The sequence below is a fragment of the Podarcis melisellensis genome (genome assembly GCF_964234715.1).
Source record: "Podarcis melisellensis genome assembly, chromosome: 12".
Lineage (NCBI taxonomy): Eukaryota > Metazoa > Chordata > Lepidosauria > Squamata > Lacertidae > Podarcis > Podarcis melisellensis.
Window position 1 is genome coordinate 15,669,870 of NC_138544.1, and position 21,895 is coordinate 15,691,764.

The 21,895-nt window shown below is 44.5% G+C and overlaps 1 protein-coding gene across 1 annotated transcript; it reads left to right on the forward strand.

The window, feature by feature from the left end:
* The first annotated feature begins 10 nt into the window (after window positions 1-10).
* Window positions 11-17,073, forward strand: EAF1 (ELL associated factor 1). The gene is made up of 6 exons (XM_081883063.1): window positions 11-145; window positions 5,704-5,798; window positions 7,127-7,263; window positions 9,853-10,022; window positions 13,541-13,759; window positions 14,811-17,073. Exons 1-6 carry the CDS (start codon window positions 43-45, stop codon window positions 14,855-14,857), a joined length of 771 nt encoding a protein of 256 aa, XP_081739189.1. The 5' UTR covers window positions 11-42; the 3' UTR covers window positions 14,858-17,073.
* The last annotated feature ends 4,822 nt before the right edge of the window (window positions 17,074-21,895 follow it).

The following is a 21,895-nucleotide window of genomic DNA, read 5'->3' on the forward strand; positions in this document are numbered from 1 at the left end:
CCGGCGAAGGAGCCGCCGCGCTTGCTTTTTCGCTCGGCGGCCATGAACGGCTCGGCGAACCCGCTGCTGGACAAGGACGAGCACCCGCTGCAGCTGGGCGAGAGCTTCGAGAGGCACCCCAAGGCCTCCTTCCACACCATCCGCTGTGAGTAAGGGGGCGCCGGGGGGAGGGAGGGATGGTCGCCCAAAGCCCCCGGGGCCCGAGGGAAGCGGCTCCTGAGGGGGAAAGGAGGCCTACTCGCGAGCAAGCCCCGCGAAGCCAGCGGGAGCCTGAGGGGGAATGGCCGCCCTTCCTTCCCTCAGGACGGGCCAGGGGGGCTTCGTCCTAATGGAGGACGTCGAGGGTCGGTATACTCAGTGCCGGATTTATGTATAAGCAAAACAAGCTATAGCTTGGGGGGCCCCTCTCTTGCGGGCCCCCCAAAAAATTAAAGGGAAAAAAAACACCCTGGATGTACATTTCCAAAATATAAGATAAACATAAAATAAAATAAAACCTATATACAGCAACAGTGTTTTGTGTTGTGTAGGCTCCTATGATATAAGTAATGGACCCCGCCTGCTAGCCTGGTCCCTAAAATATCACTGGTCATTTTTATATATAGGGTCCCCACATTCTGCAAGGACTGGTTGCATGGCAACATGTGCAAATGGCTTAATAATAATAATAATAATAATTTTTATTTATACTCCGCCCTCCCCGGCCAGCTCAGGGCTGCTAACACCAATAAAATTACAATAAAAACATAATTTGAAAATGCTTTATTGTCACTTGTACAACTTGTGTACAGTGAGATTACACTGTTAATTAAGGAGGGGACAACCCAATTGTGGAGGGGGCTGAGGGTCGAGGGTATAGGCCGGTATACTCAGTAATGAGCCCCGCCTGCTCCCTAAATCATCACTGGTTTGCTCATTTCTATATATAGGGTCCCCACATTCTGCATGGACTGGTTGCATGGCAACATGGGCAAATGGCTTTATGATGATGATGATAATGCAGTGGTACATTGGGATGCGAATGGGATCCGTTCTGGAGCCCCGTTTACATCCAGAAGCAAACATAACTAGCAACGGCACGTCTGCGCACGCACGCGTCGCTTTTTGCCGCTTCCGCGTATGCGCATGATGTCATTTTGAGCGCATGCGCAAGCAGCGAAACCCGGAAGTAACGCGCTCCGGGTTGCCGCAGAGCGCAACTCGAATGCACTCAACATGAAGCATATTCAGCCCAAGGTATGACTGTAATAATAATATTTATACCCCGCCCTCCCTCGCCAGAGCCAGGCTCAGGGCGGCTAACACCAATAAAATTACAATAAAAACATAATGGGGGGGGGGACAACCCAATTTAAAATACAGGTTAAAATACAATTTAAAATGCAGCCTCGTTTTAATAGTAGCCCATAGATCAAAACCATAAGGGGAGGGAAACATAAGGGTCAGACTTATGTCTTGCAGACCCTGCGGAAAGATGTCAAGTCCCACAGGGCCCTAGTCTCTTGTGGCAGAGAGTTCCACCAGGTCGGGGCAGTAAAAAGCCCTGGCCCTAGTTGAGACCAATCTAACCACTTTGCGACTTGGGACCTCCAAAATGTTGTCATTTGCGGGGCATACCAGGAGAAGCCGTCCCGTAGGTATGTGGGTCCTAGGCCATATAGGGCTTTAAAGATACCTATTAGGTCCATAAATTACCACATTGCATATATTCAACACAAAAAACAGCGACAATTTATTGTTGACAAAGGACAGCTGGACATATAAAGGGCCCCATTACCGTCAGTAGCTTAGGGCCTCATCAAACCTAAATCCGGCCCTCGGTATACTGATGATAATTATTATAATAATTACTAATAATTTTGTTATTTATATTGCATTTCCCCAGCCACTCTGGGCGGCTTGCAACATATCTAAAAATGTAATAGAAACTTCCTTCCTTGAAAACGTCCCCAAACAGGGTTGCTTTCAGTTGCCTTCTAGAAGTCAGATAGTTGTTTCCTTGACATCAGAAGGGAGGGCGTTTCAAGGTGGTGTGGTAGTAGTAGTAGTAGTAATAGCAGCAATATACCGTATTTTTCGCACCATAGGACGCACCGGACAATAGGACGCACCTTGTTTTAGAGGGGGGAGAACAAGGGAAAAAAATTCTTCTGCTCTCTGCCCAGCGCCCCTTCAGCGAAGCGGCAGGAGGCGCTGCGCAGAGAGTGGGAGAAATTTCCCCATTTTGTTTTCCCGCTCTAAAACAAGGTGCCGTTTAAGGTACGTTCAGGCGGCTACCTTGGAAGCCTGGAGAGCGAGGGGGTCGGTGCGCACCGACCCCTCTCGCTCTCCAGGCTTCAGGTTCCTTTCGACCTGCTCTTTGGGGCTGGCGGGGGAAGCCCACCACCAGCCCCAAAGAGCAGGTCAGGGAGCAGCGGCCATAGGCGCGCGTCACCTCTCCAGCCGGGAGAGGGTCGTGGGGGGCTGCTTTAGACCCGTGCGTGCTCTCCCGGCTGGAGAGGTGACGCGCGCCTATGGATGCTCCTGCCATATGCGCGCGTCACCTCTCCAGCCGGGAGAGGGTCGCGGGGGGCTGCTTTAGCCCCGCGACCCTCTCCCGGCTGGAGAGGTGACGCGCGCCTATGGCAGGAGCCTCCATAGCCGAGCGTCACCTCTCCAGCCGGGAGAGCACGCGCGGGGCTAAAGCAGCCCCCCGCGACCGTCTCCCGGCTGGAGACGCGGGGCTGGGGCGGGGGAAGCCCGAGCTTCCCCCTCCCCCAGAACGGGACCAAGAGCCATGCCGAAGCTGCGCGCAGTTTTGGCATCGCTCTGGGAGCTTGTGGGGCTGGGGGAGGAGGAAGCCCTCCGCCAGCCTCCAAACCATGTCGGGAGACAGCGGGAGGGCGCGCTGCGCCTCTCCCGCTGTCTCCCGAGTTTGCGGGGCTGGCGACGGGGAGGAGCAGGCTTCTCCCCCCCCCCGCCAGCCTTCTAGCCAAGTCAGGGGCAGCGGGAAGGGCGCGCTACGCCTCTCCCGCTGTCTCCCGAGTTTGTGGGGCTGGCGACGGGGAGGAGCAGGCTTCTCCCCCCCGCCAGCCTTCTAGCCAAGTCGGGGGGCAGCGGGAAGGGTGCGCTGCGCCTCTCCCGCTGTCTCCCGAGTTTGTGGGGCTGGCGACGGGGAGGAGCAGGCTTCTTCCCCCCGCCAGCCTTCTAACCAAGTCGGGGGACAGCGGGATGGCGGCGTTCCGCCTCCCCGCTGTCCCCCGAGCTTGTGGGGCTGGCGGTGGGGCTCTCCTGAAGCCTGGAGAGCAAGAGGGGTCGGTGCGCACCGACCCCTCTCGCTCTCCAGCTTCAGCGAAAGCCTGCATTCGCACCATAGGACGCACGCACATTTCCCCTTCATTTTTGGAGGGGGAAAAGTGCGTCCTATGGTGCGAAAAATACGGTAAATAATACCCAGAATTTGGTGGGGTCAAACAACAACAGCAATCCACTAAATTTGGCGGGGTCGTACAGTAACAACAACAATATAAATAATCCACTGAATTTGGTGGGGTCGTCCCAACAACAACAATAATATAAATAATCCACTGAATTTGGTGGGGTTGACCTTCTCAGTACTAGGCATTTGCAGGATTGCACCATAAAGTGATTTTGGGAGTTCAGAAAAACAATCACAGCATCTCCTCCTCCCTCTCCCTGTTTTCAGTTGTCAGTATTTCTGTTCTGTTCTGTTTCTTAACTGGTCCGGGTCTTTCTGTGCTCTTAAGAGCAGCTGCTCAGCCAGAAAAGCATCAAGAGAAGCTTTTCTCCATAAGGAACTACATAACTTTTAGAAGACATCTGAAGGCAGCCCTGTATTGGGAAGCTTTTAATGTTTGATGTTTTACTATGTTTTACTGTATATGCTGTAAGCCACCCAGAGTGACTGAGGAAACCCAGCCAGATGGTCAGAGTATAAATAATAAAATTATTCTTAGTATTAAGGAGATGCAGCGGCAGGAGAAATACTCGCCTGCTAAATTTCTGTATGTGTGTGTGTTAGGGTCACAGGCATCCAGGAAATAAATAAATATACTTAACTAAAAATAGAAATTGTAGAAGGATTTTGGCAGCTTTTTCTTAGAGCACTTGGGGTCAAAAGAAAGTGATTTGCAACAACTCTTGAGACATTTTGTTCCAAAGCTGCTAGACTAGTTTTTCCCAAACTTGGGTCTCCTACTGTTTTTGAACTACAATTCCCACCATCCCTGACCACTGGTCCTGCTAGCTAGGGATAATGGGAGTTGTAGTCCAAAAACTGCTGGAGACCCAATTTGGGGAAACACTGCTAGACAGAGTTAGACAGAAGTTGATGACAGGTGGGTGTCCTGTCCCCCCAAAACATATATCCTGGTTACGCCCATGGTCACAGGGGCAACAAACTGGTAGTCCCTACTTCTTGCTGGGGGCAGAGTTAACTGTCTTTCTTACTCTTTTTACACATATTGTTTGTTGGCCATAGCATGGCTAGAACACAAACCCTTCCTATAACCGTTCCTTCAAAGTTTGAGATGCAGACACCATGAGGGAAAGCTTCCTATGTCCTGGAACTGAAGACAACCCCTGACTAATTGCTATGGAATCAAACAGTTGTTAAATGGGCCGAGACAGGAGCAAGTTAAGAAGCTGGCAACCCTTTCTATGCACAATCAGGGACAGATTCGGATTGGGCCAATTGCCTGTGGTCAAAGCCTATTTATTCTCCTCTGTGCCCCATGATGAATTCTTGGGAAGGTTGCCAGCTATTTCTGCAGACAATAGGGTATGTGTCCTTAATAGGAGACACAGTGAGCAACCAGGGGTTGCCAACTTTTTCTGCTGTTAACAGTAGGTTGCAAAGATCAGGGCATCGCGTTTTTTCCATACCGTGAAATGCTTCAGCTGATGATTTCTGCACATCAAGCTGTGTTAGAGGTACAGGCCAGGCCTTTGCCTTTCATTTAAGTTGGGAACCCTACAAGCAGATGTTAAAAAGCACAGAGTCTTTGTCAGTTATAAAATACTATTTTTCTTAGCCAGAGGAATCTTGCTAGCAGGTTTTTAACAGCATTTCCAAAATAATGCAGAGATTGATAATGGATACATCTTTTTCCAGCCGTGAAACATGCAGCAGGTTGTAATTTGCCTGCTTGGTTTGGACCACTTGTTGGTTGCCCAAAGTAAGTAGGTAGGGCTATTCCCCCACTTTTTTTTACTGGTTCTGTTACAGTAGCAACTTTTTGATGTGAATAAATTAAGTAATTGAAGCTTCCTAGCATATCACATTACTGTTGAAAGAGACAGGGACTATTTTATTTCTTTAACAGCAGACAGGATGCTTGAAAAGCTACTTTTGAAGTTTGGAAGGTTTATTTAAAAGTGTGTTACAACATGATTATTTGCTGCTGGGTGGGTGGAGAATTAAAAGTTTCTTGGGGCACCAGCAAAAGGGAGCTTTGTAGATTATGCAAAATGACTGGGGAAGGGGAAGCTTTTAACAAAATAAAATATTCTGATGCAGTAACTGTTGGTGTTTTCTAAAGCTTTTAAGCTAACCTTCACGGTTCCCTTATTCCCTTTATATCCACCACAATAATACATTTCATCAGTAATAGCAAAGAGGGAGTGAATTTGTCGCAGATGGATGTTAATCAGGAAACCTTTAAAGTCCAATAGATATTTAATGCTAACTATTTTTCTCTCTAGATGACTTCAAACCAGCATCTATTGATACATCTTGTGAAGGGGAGCTTCAAGTTGGCAAAGGAGACGAAGTCACAATTACATTACCACACATCCCAGTAAGTTTACTGTGTGTCCCATTTTTGCTCCTCCTTCCCCCAGCTATGCTTTTTTGCTCTGAACTATTGAATTTGTGGCCAAGAAGAAGACTGTATGCATTTTTCAAAAGAACCTGGTAACAGCTAGTGGTGATTTAATAGAAGATGCTAACTTTACCTGTTCTGTGTCGCCTTATCTAAGACCAATAATGTAGTGTGTCTGGGATGTGAGTATATATCTATTCTAAAATTGTGTGTGTGTGTGTGTGCATGCGCACACGTTTCTATTCCCCTCCCCTCCCCAGGTAGCCTCTTTCTATTTAGATTTTAGTTCTACAATTGTGGACCCCTTCTTTCATAGCCTATGTTTATTATTGTAGTTCCAGGTAAACTTCAGCGTATGCCTGGAACCTGCATTTGAAAGTCTCTTCTGACTGAGTTTTATAGAATGTTCTTTTACATATACAGTGGTACCTCGGGTTAAGAACTTAATTCGTTCTGGAGGTCTGTTCTTAACCTGAAACTGTCCTTAACCTGAGGTACCACTTTAGCTAATGGGGCCTCCCGCTGCCACCGCTGCATGATTTCTGTTAACATCCTGAAGCAAAGTTCTTAACCCAAGGTAATATTTCTGGGTTAGCAGAGTCTATAACCTGAAGCGTATGTAACCTGAGGTACCACTGTATGTGCTTAGGTCATTGCCTTTAAAAATGCAGATCACCACTGGATATAAAGGATATACTGATCTTATATATGAATTGCTTCAGGTGATAGTTCTACCTATAGGCATTGCTAGAGCTCTATTTTCTCTTTGACTCCTTGCTGTACTATCAAGAAGTATCCTGAAGCCTGAAACAAAAAGACTGCACATTTTGCAAAGAAGCATAAAGAGGGAGATGTTAAATATGCAGGCATTTGTTTTCCCTTACATCTATACAGTGGTACCTTGGGTTACATACGCTTCAGGTTACAGGCTCTGCTAACCCAGAAATAGTGCTTCAGGTTAAGAGCTTTGCTTCAGGATGAGAACAGAAATCGTGCTCCAGCGGCGCGGCAGCAACAGGAGGCCCCATTAGCTAAAGTGGTGCTTCAGGTTAAGAACAGTTTCAGGTTAAGAACGGACCTCCGGAACGAATTAAGTACTTAACCCGAGGTACCACTGTAAAGGCAAACTGTTGGAGTGCAGTTCAGTGACCACGTATTCAGAGGTAGCCTATTAAAGCATTCAAATGCAGCCTTGAAGATGAGTGACTAGATATGGCATTTTCGTTAAGGGGTCAGTTTTTCTTGGCATGAGCTTGGGCACTTGTTCGGACTTCAGGGTAATCTCTGCTTTTCTGGACAACCAGGGTTCTACTCCTCCAATGACGGTGTTCAAAGGAAATAAAAGACCATACCAGAAGGACTGCGTACTTATTATCAATCACGATACTGGGGAATATGTGCTTGAAAAGCTAAGCAGCAGCATTCAAGTCAAGAAGACAAGGTAAAAACGGTTGGCACAAACCCACAGGGCCGCTTCTAATTTGGAGAAAACAAGACACAGCATAGCCCTATCTCACACTGCAGGTGGCATATTTCAAACCCTTGGCTACGATTTCTTTTCTTTTTTTACTATAATATTTTGATGAGTATATATTACAGTATATACATGGTGCTTGTTTGTTATTTAGTGGCATATAAATAAAATGCATATATAAATAAAATGGAACACCAGCATCTCAGAGAGAAGGCAAGAACCCTGGTTTCTGACATGTACAAGGAAATTTTAAACCTGGAAAACACTCCTCTGCTCTAGAGGTAGGCAGTTTGTTAAGGGTGCTCCGAGTTGTTGTTGTTGTTTAGTCGTTTAGTCGTGTCCGACTCTTCGCGACCCCATGGACCAGAGCACGCCAGGCCCTCCTGTCTTCCACTGCCTCCCGCAGTTTGGTCAAACTCATGTTTGTAGCTTCGAGAACACTGTCCAACCATCTCGTCCTCTGTCGTCCAGGGAGTCTTCTCTTCTCATGAGGTGGCCAAAGTATTGGAGCCTCAGCTTCAGGATCTGTCCTTCCAGTGAGCACTCAGGGCTGATTTCCTTCAGAATGGAGAGGTTTGAGCTTCTTGCAGTCCATGGGACTCTCAAGAGTCTACTCCAGCACCATAATTCAAAAGCATCAATTCTCCGAGTTGTTAGGAGACCCCTATTCTCCTCATGGAGGTACAGCTCTCAAGGGTTTCCTGGGAAGATCAATTGACTATGAAACCACTCTGGGAACTGTAGCTGTGTGAGGGGAATAGGGGTCTAACATCTGTCAGCACTCTTAACAAACTAGGATTCTTTGAGGAAAGCCTTGACTTTGAAGTGGTATGATACTGCTTTAAATGTATAGTCCATATGAGATCCAATGCAGTTACAGTGGTACCTCGGGTTAAGAACTTAATTCGTTCCAGAGGTCCGTTCTTAACCTGAAACTGTTCTTAACCTGAAGCACCACTTTAGCTAATGGGGCCTCCCGCTGCTCCCGAACCGCCGGAGCACGATTTCTGTTCTCATCCTGAAGCAAAGTGCTTAACCTGAAGCACTATTTCTGGGTTAGCAGAGTGTATAACCTGAAGCGTATATAACCTGAAGAGTATGTAACCTGACGTACCACTGTACTGTTCTGGAAAACAAATGAAAGTAATTCCTTTCTTACTTTAGTGTGACACACACACATGGCAGAAGCCTACCAATTAATAGACAGCGGTGGAAAAAGCTATTTTCCCCAAGGCGTACAACCAGGGAAGATGGGTTTTTTAAAATCAGTTTTTACTAATCAATTAAAAAAACCTGCAGCTTTGTTCTGAAATGAAATACTGTAGAAGGTAGGGAGCACACTTCAAAAGCCAAGAAAAGAACAGGGAGGGAGGAATTCTGATCAGATACGGGAATTGATCAGCTTCAGGTGTTGAGGGCTACAGAAAATGAAGTGTGGGCTGGAGCTCTATTTAAAAAAAAAACCAGTGCCATATTTATTGAGTTTATTAACAAACAACATACCCAAGGACAAAAGGAATATATTTTTGTATATAACCGCAGGCGCAAGAATACTTATGGCAAAATCTTGGAAAACAGAAAAAATACCACAAATGACTGAATGGCAAGTTAAGATTTGTGAGTTTGCCGAGATGGCAAAAATGACTGCAGCAATCAGGGGCTGCTCCAATCAAAAATTCTATACAGAATGGGAATGCATAGGGGAATACATGAAGAAATATGGTGTTAAAGCAGAACTCTTAATAGGCAATTGTTAAGCGTGTAAGGACAAAAGAAGTCATTATAATTTAACAGTTTTCATGTTATTCTATTTTATTAAAGCAACTAGAAAAAATGTTAGGATGGGAAGATATCACACAGGTGAAGGGAAGCAGTGGGGGGGGGAGGGTTAGGTTGAATTTGGGAAATAAAATATGGGACAGCAAAGGATATAATAGATTCTTATAGAGTAGTAATATATTGTAACCAGAATAGAAGTTCAAAAGGGGTAGTAAATGTATTTTTAATATTTTCATTATTATTTCTTAGCGGTAGAAGGCAATGTTAATTTAGGCTTCTTCGTTTTGCTGTGTGTATGATTTTTTTAAGTCAATTTTTTAAAAATGAAGCGTGGGCTGCAAGTTGCCTACCTGTGATATATACAATCCTCAAAGTGGTACAGTCTAAAAAAGAGCCATGTCATTTGCTATTGCTACATATTTGAATTTGGTCCATTCTGTAGATAGGGGGGCCTTTAGAAATTAGTAGATGCAAATGTTACATCTGGACAGTGTTTCGTTTTGTCTCTTCACTTTTAAAAGGACCATTTATTTCCTTGGTAGATTTGAGCAAGTGCTTAGGTCTCATTCTCTCCCTGAAAGTGCTGACATATATACAGGTCTGAAATTTGCTTGGATCGTACAGTTACTGGTTTTACACCATCCTGATAGAATTTGGGGTTTTTCAGACATTTTGGAAAGGGTGGAAGAGGGGGAGGGGGAGAGAGGGAGTTGAGAAGATGCATAGGTGTTGTGTTTGAGGTGTCATTGTATCTGTGTGCTCAAAATCCTCTTTCAGAGCTGAAGGCAGCAGCAAAATCCAGGCGCGGATAGAACAGCAATCGGCCCGAGCCTCACAACCTTCTTCTACCCAGTTCAGAGCTCCTACAAAACCAGCAGTGGGTCCCAAGACCTCCCCACTGAAAGACAATCCTTCCCCGGAGCCTCAGCTGGATGACATTAAGAGAGGTATAGTTTTGTAACTTCACGGTAAAAATACTTGAGAATTCTCAGTGGATTTGCTGTGAATCCAGTTTTCCTTATTCTTTGCGTCCCATTTCAGACAGATTTGTGGAAATTGATTTGTTTCTCACCCTGAATAATGTGACGGCATCCACAGTAGAACTTACCGCAGCAATTGCTTTTCAGCTAAAAATTGGCGGCAGAGGGCCTCGCTCTAAAGTGGCCAGGCCAAAGTTGCATTTCTTAGTCTACAGAACTTTGAAGTCCTTGCATAAAGTAGGTGAAGGTGGGCCCAGTGATTTCTCTTCTGTTTGTCGAGAGAATAATTGGGTTACCTGTTCGGCACTGGTTTAAAAATGATCATCTAGCTTTTTAAAATACGCTTCGTGTAAAGTTAATTCTGCAAAAAGTTGAAAAGGCACTGAACTTCAGTTGTGTCTGAAAGAAGGTATAAAAAGTCTTGCAAAACTCAAAAGCTTGGTAGAATATTGACAGTAAAACGATCGCTGTATGTTTGCCCCTAAATAGTAGCCTTCCAAATAAAATTTTATGCTGTTGTCATGATACGTCACCTATATTTCAGAGGTTTAAAAAAAAAAATGCTAATTTATTGTACTGGTTTCACCCAAAATATCTAGCTGCGCAATGAAGCTTCTGTTACTGATTTGCCTATCTATGAACAAATATTGTCAGTGTGAAACTAGTGGCTAGGCCGTGGTAAAATCTAAGTCTCATTAGTATTTTGGGTCAGTTGGCATTTCCAAAGACAAGCCCTTCTTAGTAAGCCAGTTTAAGTGCTCAGAGCAAAACAAAATACAGTTCACTCTTATTTGAACTGCAGACAGTGGAAAAAGTATTTAATCCTATTTTAGACTCCCCATTACATAAGAATTCAAATTCCCTGATACACTGGAGTATTTGTCAGAGTAAAACAATTAGGTAAGTAGTCGACAGATCTGTTAGAAACCTGTAGAAATGTGACTTGAAATACTTGCCTAGTCCATCTTTTTGCAGTGAAGGGAAAGAGCTATCATGTGTAATACATTTCTTTTCTAATATATTTTTTCTAATCAGTGGTTGGCAGACTACCATATTCTGGTATATCCCTACATTTTTTTTAAAAAAATGCATTTTTTTGTTAACTGCTCTTCATTAAAAAGATTCCAAGGTAGTGTGCAAAGGTGTAAATAAAACCTTTACATATATACATAAATACAAAAATAAAGCTAATAAATAAGATTTGTATAAACAATTTACAGCACAAGCAGGTTAATTAAACATTATGACTAAGGCAGTAATCCTGAAGGCAGCAATCTTATAATAATAGTAATAACAATAATTTATTAATTATACCCCGCCCATCTGGCTGGGTTTCCTCAGCCACTCTGGGCGGCTTCCAACAAAATATTAAAATACAGTGGTCTGTTAAACATTAAAAGCTTCCCTAAACATGGCTGCCTTCAGATGTCTTCTAAAAGTCTTGTAGTTGTTCTTCTCTTTGACATCTGATGGGAGGGCGTTCCACAGGGTGGGTGCCACTACCGAGAAGGCCCTCTGCCTGGTTCCCTGTAACTTGGCTTCTCGCAGCGAGAGAACTGCCAGAAGGCCCTCGGGCAGAACGATGGAGGTGGAGACGCTCCTTCAGGTATACAGGACCGAGGCCGTTTAGGGCTTTAAAGGTCAGCACCAACACTTTGAATTGTGCTCGGAAACGTACTGAGAGCCAATGTAGGTGGTCTTGGTGGCCGCTCCCAGTCACCAGTCTAGCTGCTGCATTCTGGATTAATTGTAGTTTCCTGGGCACCTTCAAAGGTAGCCCCACATAGAGCACATTGCAGTAGTCCAAGCGAGAGATAACTAGAGCATGCACCACTCTGGCGAGACAGTCCGCGGGCAGATAGGGTCTCAGCCCGCGTACCAGATAGAGCTAGTAAACAGCTGCCCTGGACACAGAATTGACCTGCGCCTCCATGGACAGCTGTGAGTCCAAAATGACTCCCAGGCTGCGCACCTGGTCCTTCAGGGGCACAGTTACCCCATTCAGGACCAGGGAGTCCTCCACACCTGCCCGCCTCCTGTCCCTCAAAAACGGTACTTCTGTCTTGTCAGGATTCAACCTCAATCTGTTAGCTGCCATCCATCCTCCAACCGCCTCCAGACACACAGGACTCCAGACACTCACACAGGCCTTCACTGGTTCTGATTTGAGAGAGAGGTAGAGCTGGGTATCATCCGCGTACTGATGAACACCCAGCCCAAACCCCCTGATGATCTCTCCCAGCAGCTGCGTGTAGATGTTGAAAAGCATGGGGGAGAGGACAGAACCCTAAGGCACCCCATAAGTGAGAGCCCAGGGGTCTGAACACTCATTTCCCCCCGCCCCCACTTTCTGAACATGGCCCAGGAGGAAGGAGCGGAACCACTGTATAACAGTGCCCCCATTTCCCACCCCCTCTAGACAGTCCAGAAGGATGTTATGGTCGATGGTATCAAAATCCGCTGAGAGATCCAGCAGAACTAGGAAACAGCTTTCACCTTTGTCCCTAGCCTGCCGGAGATCATCGACCAGTGCGACCAAGGCAGTTTCTGTCCCATGAATCCCGACTGGAAGGGATCCAAATGGTCTTAGCCTCTCTTACCTGAGAGTAAGCCTCATGCGGTTCACTTGGACTTCTGTGTATACCATGTCATCAAAAGTGCATGGGCAAACAGGAAACAGCTAGCATTGTGCTGAAAAAAATGCAATGTCTGTTTAGGGAGGGCATTCCAGAGTCAGGGAGTCACCACAGAAAAGGCCCTCTGCTAACTCATACCATATCTCTGCTAAAGTCAGTAGAGTGGTGCCCCGCAAGACGAATGCCTCGCAAGATGAAAAACCCACTAGACGAAAGGGTTTTCCGTTTTTCGATGCGCTTCGCAAGACGAATTTCCCTATGGGCTTGCTTCGCAAGACGAAAACGTCTTGTGAGTCTTGCGATTTTTTTCACTTTCCCCCCCTTTTTCTAAGCCACTAAACCGCTAATAGCCTTTTAGCCGCTAAGCCTTTAATAGCTGCTAATCCGCTAATAGCGCTAATCCGCTAATAGGGTTGCTTCGCAAGACGAAAAAACCGCTAGACGAAGAGACTCGCGGAACGGATTATTTTCGTCTTGCGAGGCACCACTGTATTTGGAGAAAGGCCTTTACAGAAAATCTTCAGACAGGAGCTGCCTGATATGGGAAGAGGCACTCCCTCAGGTATTTGGTTCTTAATGGCTTAAAGTAAGATAAACATCTAAAATTGGGCCTGGAAGCAAATAGGCAGCAAACGTACTGCTGAAATAACGGTTGTGACATATGCAAGTCCTTCGGTGCAAGGCAAAATGCTGGCAGCCACATTCTGCACCAGATCTTCACAACATCTAAGATGCTTTTAGATTTTGGGGGGCAGATCTCAACGTTCTGCTATGGTTTGGTTGGGCTGTCTGTGTCAACGGCCCGTGGAATCCTTTATTGACCTCCTTGCAAACGTCCCTTTGTTCCAGAGTTGAGAGCCGAGGTTGAAATAATTGAGCAGATGAGTAGCAGCAGCGGAAGCAGCTCGTCTGATTCAGAGAGCTCTTCTGGGAGCGATGATGAAACCTCGAGCAGCGATGGGAATGACGTTGCACACCCTTCCCCTTCCCAGCCGGGTAACAACAAGAACTCTGTTGCCAACGGAACCAGCAGGCCACAAGGAAGCAATCAGCTCATGAGCACTCTCAGTAAGTTTCTTGTCTTCTGCATGTATTTATTATATCACATGCACTTTCTAAGGGTCTAAATACACATTAGATACACAGGTGTGTAACTGAGACACAGTGCTGGCTTTTAAAAGCGGCTTTGAGAGAGAAGGAGATGTGGTACCCAGTCCTTTCCTTTCTCATAATTTCCTTCTTTCTTTTTAAATTGCTCTCTCCTGAAGCTAGCATTTCTGTTTTTTAAATAAAACATGGTGTCTGGCTCAGTTACATGTATGGGTCTGTATTTAGCCCACAATTGAATGCAGATCATTCAGCAAGTGGTCAAGCATGATCTACACAGATGGAGGTCTTTGGGGTTTAACAAAATCAGGTTTGTTTCTGTTTCATTCATTCACATTGTAAAGAGGCTTAGTTCAGAAGTCCCGTGGCAACCCATTGACTTTACTGAGCTGCATATTAGGGGTGTGAGTGGATAGAAATAACCAGACTGCTTCCTGCCTCTTTTACGGTGCCCAAGTGCTGCTTTAAAAATAAATAAATAAGGAAATGCTTAATAATAACTAAGAATTAACATAGATTTCATGGCCCCTCTCTGCAAATAGTGATATGATTTCACAATTTGGCCTCAAAGCAAACTCGGTCTAAATTCTTCCAGCTGTGAATGAAACTGGTGCCAGCAATTGCTGAAGAAAATGGGTGCTGCTGTTCCAGTCTGTCATCTGCTGGGCCAAGTCTGCGATGAGACAAATGAGCTTATTCTTTTTTAAATGTTAAACGCTACACGAAGCCAATAGCCAAGTAGATTGAAAGCTACCAGTTTGCAGGGCAGATGAGTCACTGCCACCTCCAGACTCCTAGTGAATCTTAAGCCAGTGAATGCTGAGCAGAGGTCAACGACAGTGGCAGCCCTGTACATAAATTTCATTAAAATAAATATATTTATGATCTAGAATTAGTGTGTTTCAGCTTAACGCCCTATTTTTCTCCCCAGTGTATTTGAGGTCAAATACAGCAATTTTTCAGGGTAGATCACAGCCAACAAGTAATTGTAACTTCCTCTTTTTAAATACAGGGAATGACTTGCAGTTGAGTGAATCTGGAAGTGACAGTGATGATTAGAATGAGGTTTCTCCATTGGTTTTCCGTTGCAAATACGTGAAGATGTCAATCTCCTGAGGAGTAAGAATGATGCAAGGATAGAAGCCAGCTCACAGGACACAGCTGTAAGTGGCATTTGAAGGTGAAGGGGGCAACAAATATTCCTGAAGCAAGGCTTATACTCTGTTTATTTATGTATAAATTGTGTATGTTGTGTATATCTTTTTGAAAGTTTTTTAATGGATGTGAATATACCAGTCTTAATTCAGTGACCTGTGCTCTTAACGTGCTGACGCTCTGTAATTTTGGTGTACTCCAGTATGATTCTTGTTGTTAGGAAAGGCTGTGTACCCCAATAAGATAAAGCAAAAGTTCTCTCTGGGGTAGATGTAACTCAGGTTTACCATTTTAAAAACAAAATAGGAAGTGGAGTACAAATTTCAAGCATTTGTATGCAAAGATGTCAAATAGCATTAAGGCAGGCGTTAATTGTCAGTAGTCTTGTCACCTGTGATGAATACAAATTTCACCCAGGCAAGGGAATTTAAAGAACTGGGATGTTTTTTCTTTGTTTTTTTCCTTTTGAGGTTCTCAGTATGACACAAGTGATTGATAGAGGTATGTGTAGGCAGAGAGTTTAGTAGAACTATGCATAGGCTAATAACTTGTGGACTCACTTGTAAGGCTTTCTTACTACTGCTGAGAGATCGTATGCCGATTAAGTTTTTGCGACTGTACAAATAGGAAACCTAACAATGCCTTTTATTACTTCCATGTAAGAAATTCCACATACCTGTGCCCCATCACACATAGGTCTGCTGGCCAATATGCACTGTAGAAACCCACACCACTCAGCACTAAGAATGGAGGAATGTATTTGAATGGTTTTATACACTGATTTGGGCAGTTTCAACCCCATTCAGTTTTGCTCGTCTTGGACTGCCTCTTGCCTTAAGCACCCACTTATGCCCAAGCCAAGCCCAACTAATAATATTCCAAAAAAAGGTATATCAAAGTGTGATGTACATAAAAGCATCAATCTCTATGCTTCAGTACACTTCATCATAATTATCTAAGTAAATTAATGCATATGTATTTCATATGGTTGTATGCATCATTGTATGTACTTGTTTATGTGCTGCTTGCCTTAGGAAATCTGGAGTGAATATACATATAATAATGCATATAATGGGAAATAATTGGTGGCATTTTTAGCAGGACCGGCGCAGGGGTGGGGGAAGCTAACCCCATCAAGATTAAAGAGCAAGATGAAAATTAGAAGGGGGGAAAATCTGTGCACATAAACTTGATATTGAGATTTTAAGGAAATCCCATTCCTATTCAGTGCTTTATGTTATGTGAACATACTGTATAGCGAAACAGATCTGTACACATGTGGGGGACTTTAATTCCCACTTATAGAAGTGATACTTGTGTTGGAAACTTGCCCCATTTGGTGAAATTCCTGGATTGCTGAGACCCATAACTTTTCAAAATGAGAAGCATAGAATCCCCCAGAACAAGAACTACCCATAGCATACCAGATTTAGCCTCTCCAAAGTTCCACCTGCCGGTCTGTGTGGTTTAACAGAGAACAGTGGACACAATCCTTTGTGTATTTGTTCCTAATAAGTGGCACGCATTGTGCAGAAGAGTTGCCTTGCAAATGGTACAGCGGTTGCAGTGAAAAGCAGAAAACTAATTGTATAAAGCTTTTCTGATTTATCCAGACTTAGCTTTGGCATTATCAGAAGCCAGGTGCCCAGTAGTCAATGGCTGTCTTCATTGTTGGAGGTAGCATACTTCTGAATCCCTGTTGCTAGAAATCACAGGTGGGGAGGGTACTGTTGTGCTGAAGTTGTGCCTAGAGGCTGTTGCCATCTACACAAGAGGAGCACTTGGGGCTTGGGTTCCTTGTGAATTGCTGCTTGCCACATCTGGCAACCTTTGTTCTAGCTTGGCGATAGATACTACAACTCATTGAACTCACTGGGGCTTACTCCTCAGTAGAACTATATCATTTAGGATTGCACTGTAAGCTATTTATACTTTTGAGGCTGTGTACCTGGGAGTAAGCTCTGCTCAAAGAGTGGGTCTTCCTTTTGAGTTAACGTGCATAGGATTGCTGTTCGAATTTAAAAATGTGTTAAGCAGTACCATTTTAGATGCTAACTACATTCTAAACGACACATTTTATCTTGTTAAAGCAGTAAAGTAAGTTTGGGTTTGATAGGAAAGTATCGTGTATGTTTCATTCCACATTCCTTCCATTTCTGCTTTTGCCCAGGGCCTCAAAATTTCCAGAAATGTTGCATCTCCAATTCAGCCACCTCCGTCTTTGAATAGGCGAGTCCCTAAACATTCTCTCAAAGCAAGGCAGGAAGCCCCTATTGTGAGAATCAGTAGGCTGATCGTATTGCTAATAGGTAGGAGAGATTTTGAGAGACAAGGAGAGCAGAACTGTCTAGGGTTGTCCTTCTTGCCTCGCGTGGAAAGACGCTATAACCTTTGTTGCAGCTACAACCAGGGGTGGGATTGGGTTGCAAGTCGTTCTTTTGAATGCCTTTCTTGTAATCTTTCAAAAGTGATGTGAATTGGAGGAAGATGGATGCATCGCTTTAAAATGTTACGCAACCAGTGGCACAGCGTGGGTTGTCAGCACCCGGGGCAAGGCAAGTAATTTGTGCCCCCTAACCCGTGGATTTGCGCCCCCTAACCCATGGATTTGCGCCCCCTAACCCTAACCCCCAGATGTTGCGCCCGGTGCGGCCGGCCCCCCCCTGCACCTCCCACGCTACGCCACTGTACGCAACTATAAAACAAATTAAATCCACTAGGAGGAAGATGAGCACTGTTCACACGTTTGGCTTTCTTATGCATTTGAGAAAAGAGGGCAGAAAAAAAGCATTCATATGTTTTTGGAATGTGCATGTACCGCAATTTCTGCAGAAATTAGAAACTTAGGTACTAGAAGTGGAGGGTGCTATGTGGCAGAACCTTGCTTTGTTAGCTTCTAGTTTGTGGCCTGCAAAAAGATAGACTTGAAAATATGCAGCCACTGCTTGAGATGAAACCTTAGGTGTACTTCAGAGTGTCTTGCAAAGCTTTTGTCCCTCTTTGTGACTAACAGAAGAAAAATAAAAAAGCAAACAAATTGAGGCTGCAGTCCTGTGTGCACTCACATGGAAGTAAGAAAGATTCAACTTGGCTGGGCTCGTGGCCAAGTTGGCTTAGATATGGATTCTGCTGCAAGGCGTAGGATTTGGTAATGGCATCTAGTAATCTGAAGGAATTGAAACGACTGTACTCCCAAAGCTGGAAAGACTGAGGGACTTCCAGAGATTTTATGGTCCACACCTTGTGCACAAAGGCTGTTGTATTGAATAGATTCCTAATGCTTCTCATAAGCCACGTGTTGGCCAACTGAGTTAGCAGGCAGGACTATGTAGAGAATTGAGAACTATTTCAAATGTTACTGGAATAAAATAGGAACGGGACTGAACTCAGATGTATGATCTAATATTTTTGATGCAGTTTGTGCCTCAGATTTATCTGCATCATTAGTTTAGACATAGTAGGTTTACATTTATATGTAAATAATATATATATATATATATATGCCTTGTAAAATTTTGTAGGGTTTTTTTTTCTTTTTAAAGTGTTATTTAAATAAAAAATGAACTTCAGCCATGCAAGTTGTGTGCTTATTTCTGAGTAACAAGAAGCTTCCCCACTTGTCCATCCCAAACAATTCGCATATTTCTAATATATTGCTGCATGCACACCACACTCCCAAGCGGCAAGGGATCTCAAGGGTGCCAGCCAACACATAACTGGATTTGGTTTTCATAGAATGAAGGCCACTGGTGTCAGTATATTTGGGATACATTGTTTTTAAGGACTCTGATCACTCCCAGAAATCTAGCTACCCCTCTCTCTGAGAGGAGATACCCACATAGCGGAAGTTGCCGCTCGTTCCAGTCACCAAACAGAGGCAGCTTAAGGTCCTAAATCGTTTACTGCTGCAGAAGATCAGGCTTCAGTAATACAGTTCCGGACACTGATTATATACATACAGCTTGTAGTCTTTGCAGATACAGATATATGCAAGTAGATTCTTTTCTGTTGCTCCAGCAGTTCAAAGACATAGCACAAACTCCCAACTCACTTCACAAGACTCAAAGACTGACTAATGAGCTGTCACACATCTCTTACATAAGAGGTTTTCAACCTTTTTGATTCCACGGCTCCACTGACCAACTACATTCTTTCTGCGGCTCCCGTGTGGGAAAAGGCACACACCATCAAAAATGGTATATTGATACCAAGAGTGCTGAATAAGGTTGAATGTGATTCCCCCACCCATATCTATACCTGGAAAATAGGTTGCAGCTATCATTCTTTTCAGTTTTCTTTGCTGCTAAAGTTGGGTGCCAGTTCCTTATTCAAGAAAGAGCTGTATGAACACCTGGATAGCTCAATCAGTAAAGACACGAGACTCTTAAGATCATGGGTTTGAGCCCCACGTCGGGCAAGAAGATTCCTGCTTTGCAGCGGGTTGGACTAGATGACCCTTATGGCCCCTTCCAACTCTATAAACTTTCTATGACTCTATGAATAGGCTAAATACGGTAGTTTACTTGACCCTACACCTCAAAATACAAATTAAGGTAAAGGTAAAGGTACCCCTGCCCGTATGGGCCAGTCTTGCCAGACTCTAGGGTTGTCCGCTCATCTCACTCTATAGGCTGGGAGCCAGCGCTGTCCGCAGACACTTGCGGGTCACGTGGCCAGCGTGACAAGCTGCATCTGGCGAGCCAGCGCAGCACACGGAACGCCGTTTACCTTCCCACTGGTAAGCGGTCCCTGTTTATCTACTTGCACCCGAAGGTGCTTTCGAACTGCTAGGTTGGCAGGCACTGGGACCAAACAATGGGAGCGCACCCCGCCGCAGGGATTCAAACCGCTGACCATGCGATCAGCAGGTCCTAGGCACTGAGGTTTTACCCACAGCGCCACCCGCGTCCCTCAAAATACAAATTATAATACCCTATTTCATACATCACCATGCATGAGATGGGATACCATCCTACTCTGGGTGTTGTTTTAGCGCAAAGCACATTACTGTGCAATGACCTCAGTCTGTAATTATGAATGAGGGAGTTGTGCACCATAAAATAAGCATTGGGTCACCCCAAATGACATCCATAGCACCAGGGGAACGTCCCCTACGATGCCCCATCGAGTTGTCTGGCCCACTGCTTCCTTTTTGCACAAGGCACTGTCGGGCTCACTGCCCCGTGAGGATAATGGCAACAGTTGCCATAAACGAATAAGGGAACTGTAGATGTGCCACACCAAATGGCGCATCCCCGGCAATGTGCAAATGCAAGTACTAAATGGCGAGAGAATCTTGTGGGATTTAAACTCGCAAAATGTGCAGCAAAGTGCGGAAATATAGGCTACTGGCCTATATATCCTTCCAAGTGAGTTATGCCCACTCACCCCCCCCCCAGGCAAAGTGATGCTTTAGTCTGCCATCTTGATTCAAAATGGCGGAGGGGGCCTGAGCATCAGCAAAGACCGCTGCCCCCACCTCAGGAACTCTTATTCCACGTTAGCAGCAATATCTCTAGAGGCAGCCAAATCTGTAGAGAACTAATGGATGGACAGACAGACAGACAGACAGAAAAATCCAATATATATAGCAGGTACAAACATACATATATACATAGTTCGAAGTTGCTAGCCCAGAGGTACCTTGGGTTGTTTCTGATGTGCCCATGAGAATCTGAATGTTGTGAAAAGGATGTTCAAAATAACTTTTATAAAAAAACCCAAACCCAGAAGCTTTTCCTTTGGGAATTACAGGGATAAGTAAAGGTAAAGGGACCCCTGACCATTAGGTCCAGTCATGACCGACTCTGAGGTTGTGGCGCTCATCTCGCTTTATTGGCCGACGGAGCAGGCGTACAGGTCATGTGGCCAGCATGACTAAGCCGCTTCTGGAGAACCAGAGCTGTGCACGGAAACACTGTTTACCTTCCCACCAGAGCGGTACCTATTTATCTACTTGCACTTTGACATGGTTTCGAACTGTTACGTTGGCAGGAGCAGGGACCGAGCAATGGGAGCTCACCCCGCTGCGGGGATTCAAACCGCCGACCTTCTGAGCGGCAAGTCCTAGGCTCTGTGGTTTAACCCACAGCACCACCCGCATCCTTTTTATTACAGGGATAGAACTACCTAAATTGTATGGAAATTTCTTCATGTATGCGACTACAGCAGCAAGAATGTTCCTTGCCCCAAAACGGAAAGAAGCAAAAGTCCCAGTAAAGGAAGAATGGATACAAAAACGTATGGAATGTGCAGAAATGGCGAAACTTACCAGAAAAATAAGAAATCAAGATAACAAACTTCGTTATAAAAGAATGGAAATGGTTTATGGAACATTTACGGACAAATTGTAAACAGATAAGAAGATTGGCAGGATTTAAATTATTGAAATATATAAACCTGAAAACCATAATTTTTTTTTTTAAAGACAATTGCAAGACTCGGAAAATGAGTGGGAGCAGGATCCAAACACCTTTCCTTTGGAAAGTTTTCCCCTGGGGCCAACACTGAAGAGACAATGAGGAAAAAAGGATAAATTGTAAACAGGTAAAAAGATTAGCAGGATTATTGTAACAACCTGCCGTTTTATAAGAGTATATATTTAAAGATGATAATTAAATGAGTAAGTTAAATGAATTTGGATATGCAGAAGATATTAAAAAATAAATTTAAGGAGCTGCAGGAAGAGGGGGAAGAAAGTCAAATTTTGAAATATTAAATGGATGGTAAAACTAATGAAATGTATAGATAAAAAGCTTTTAAAAAGAAAGAATCTGGACTCAAGTATCGTTAGAGAGGTCCTGGTCAAAGAAACTATGGAAGCACAGAGAACTGATAGTCTGGACTGTGGAAGCTTCTAGGTTCCTGTGTCAGCTGAATATATTGTTGGGTCGTGCCTTTTGCAAATCCCAGAAATATAATAGAATTTATCGTGCATCAAGG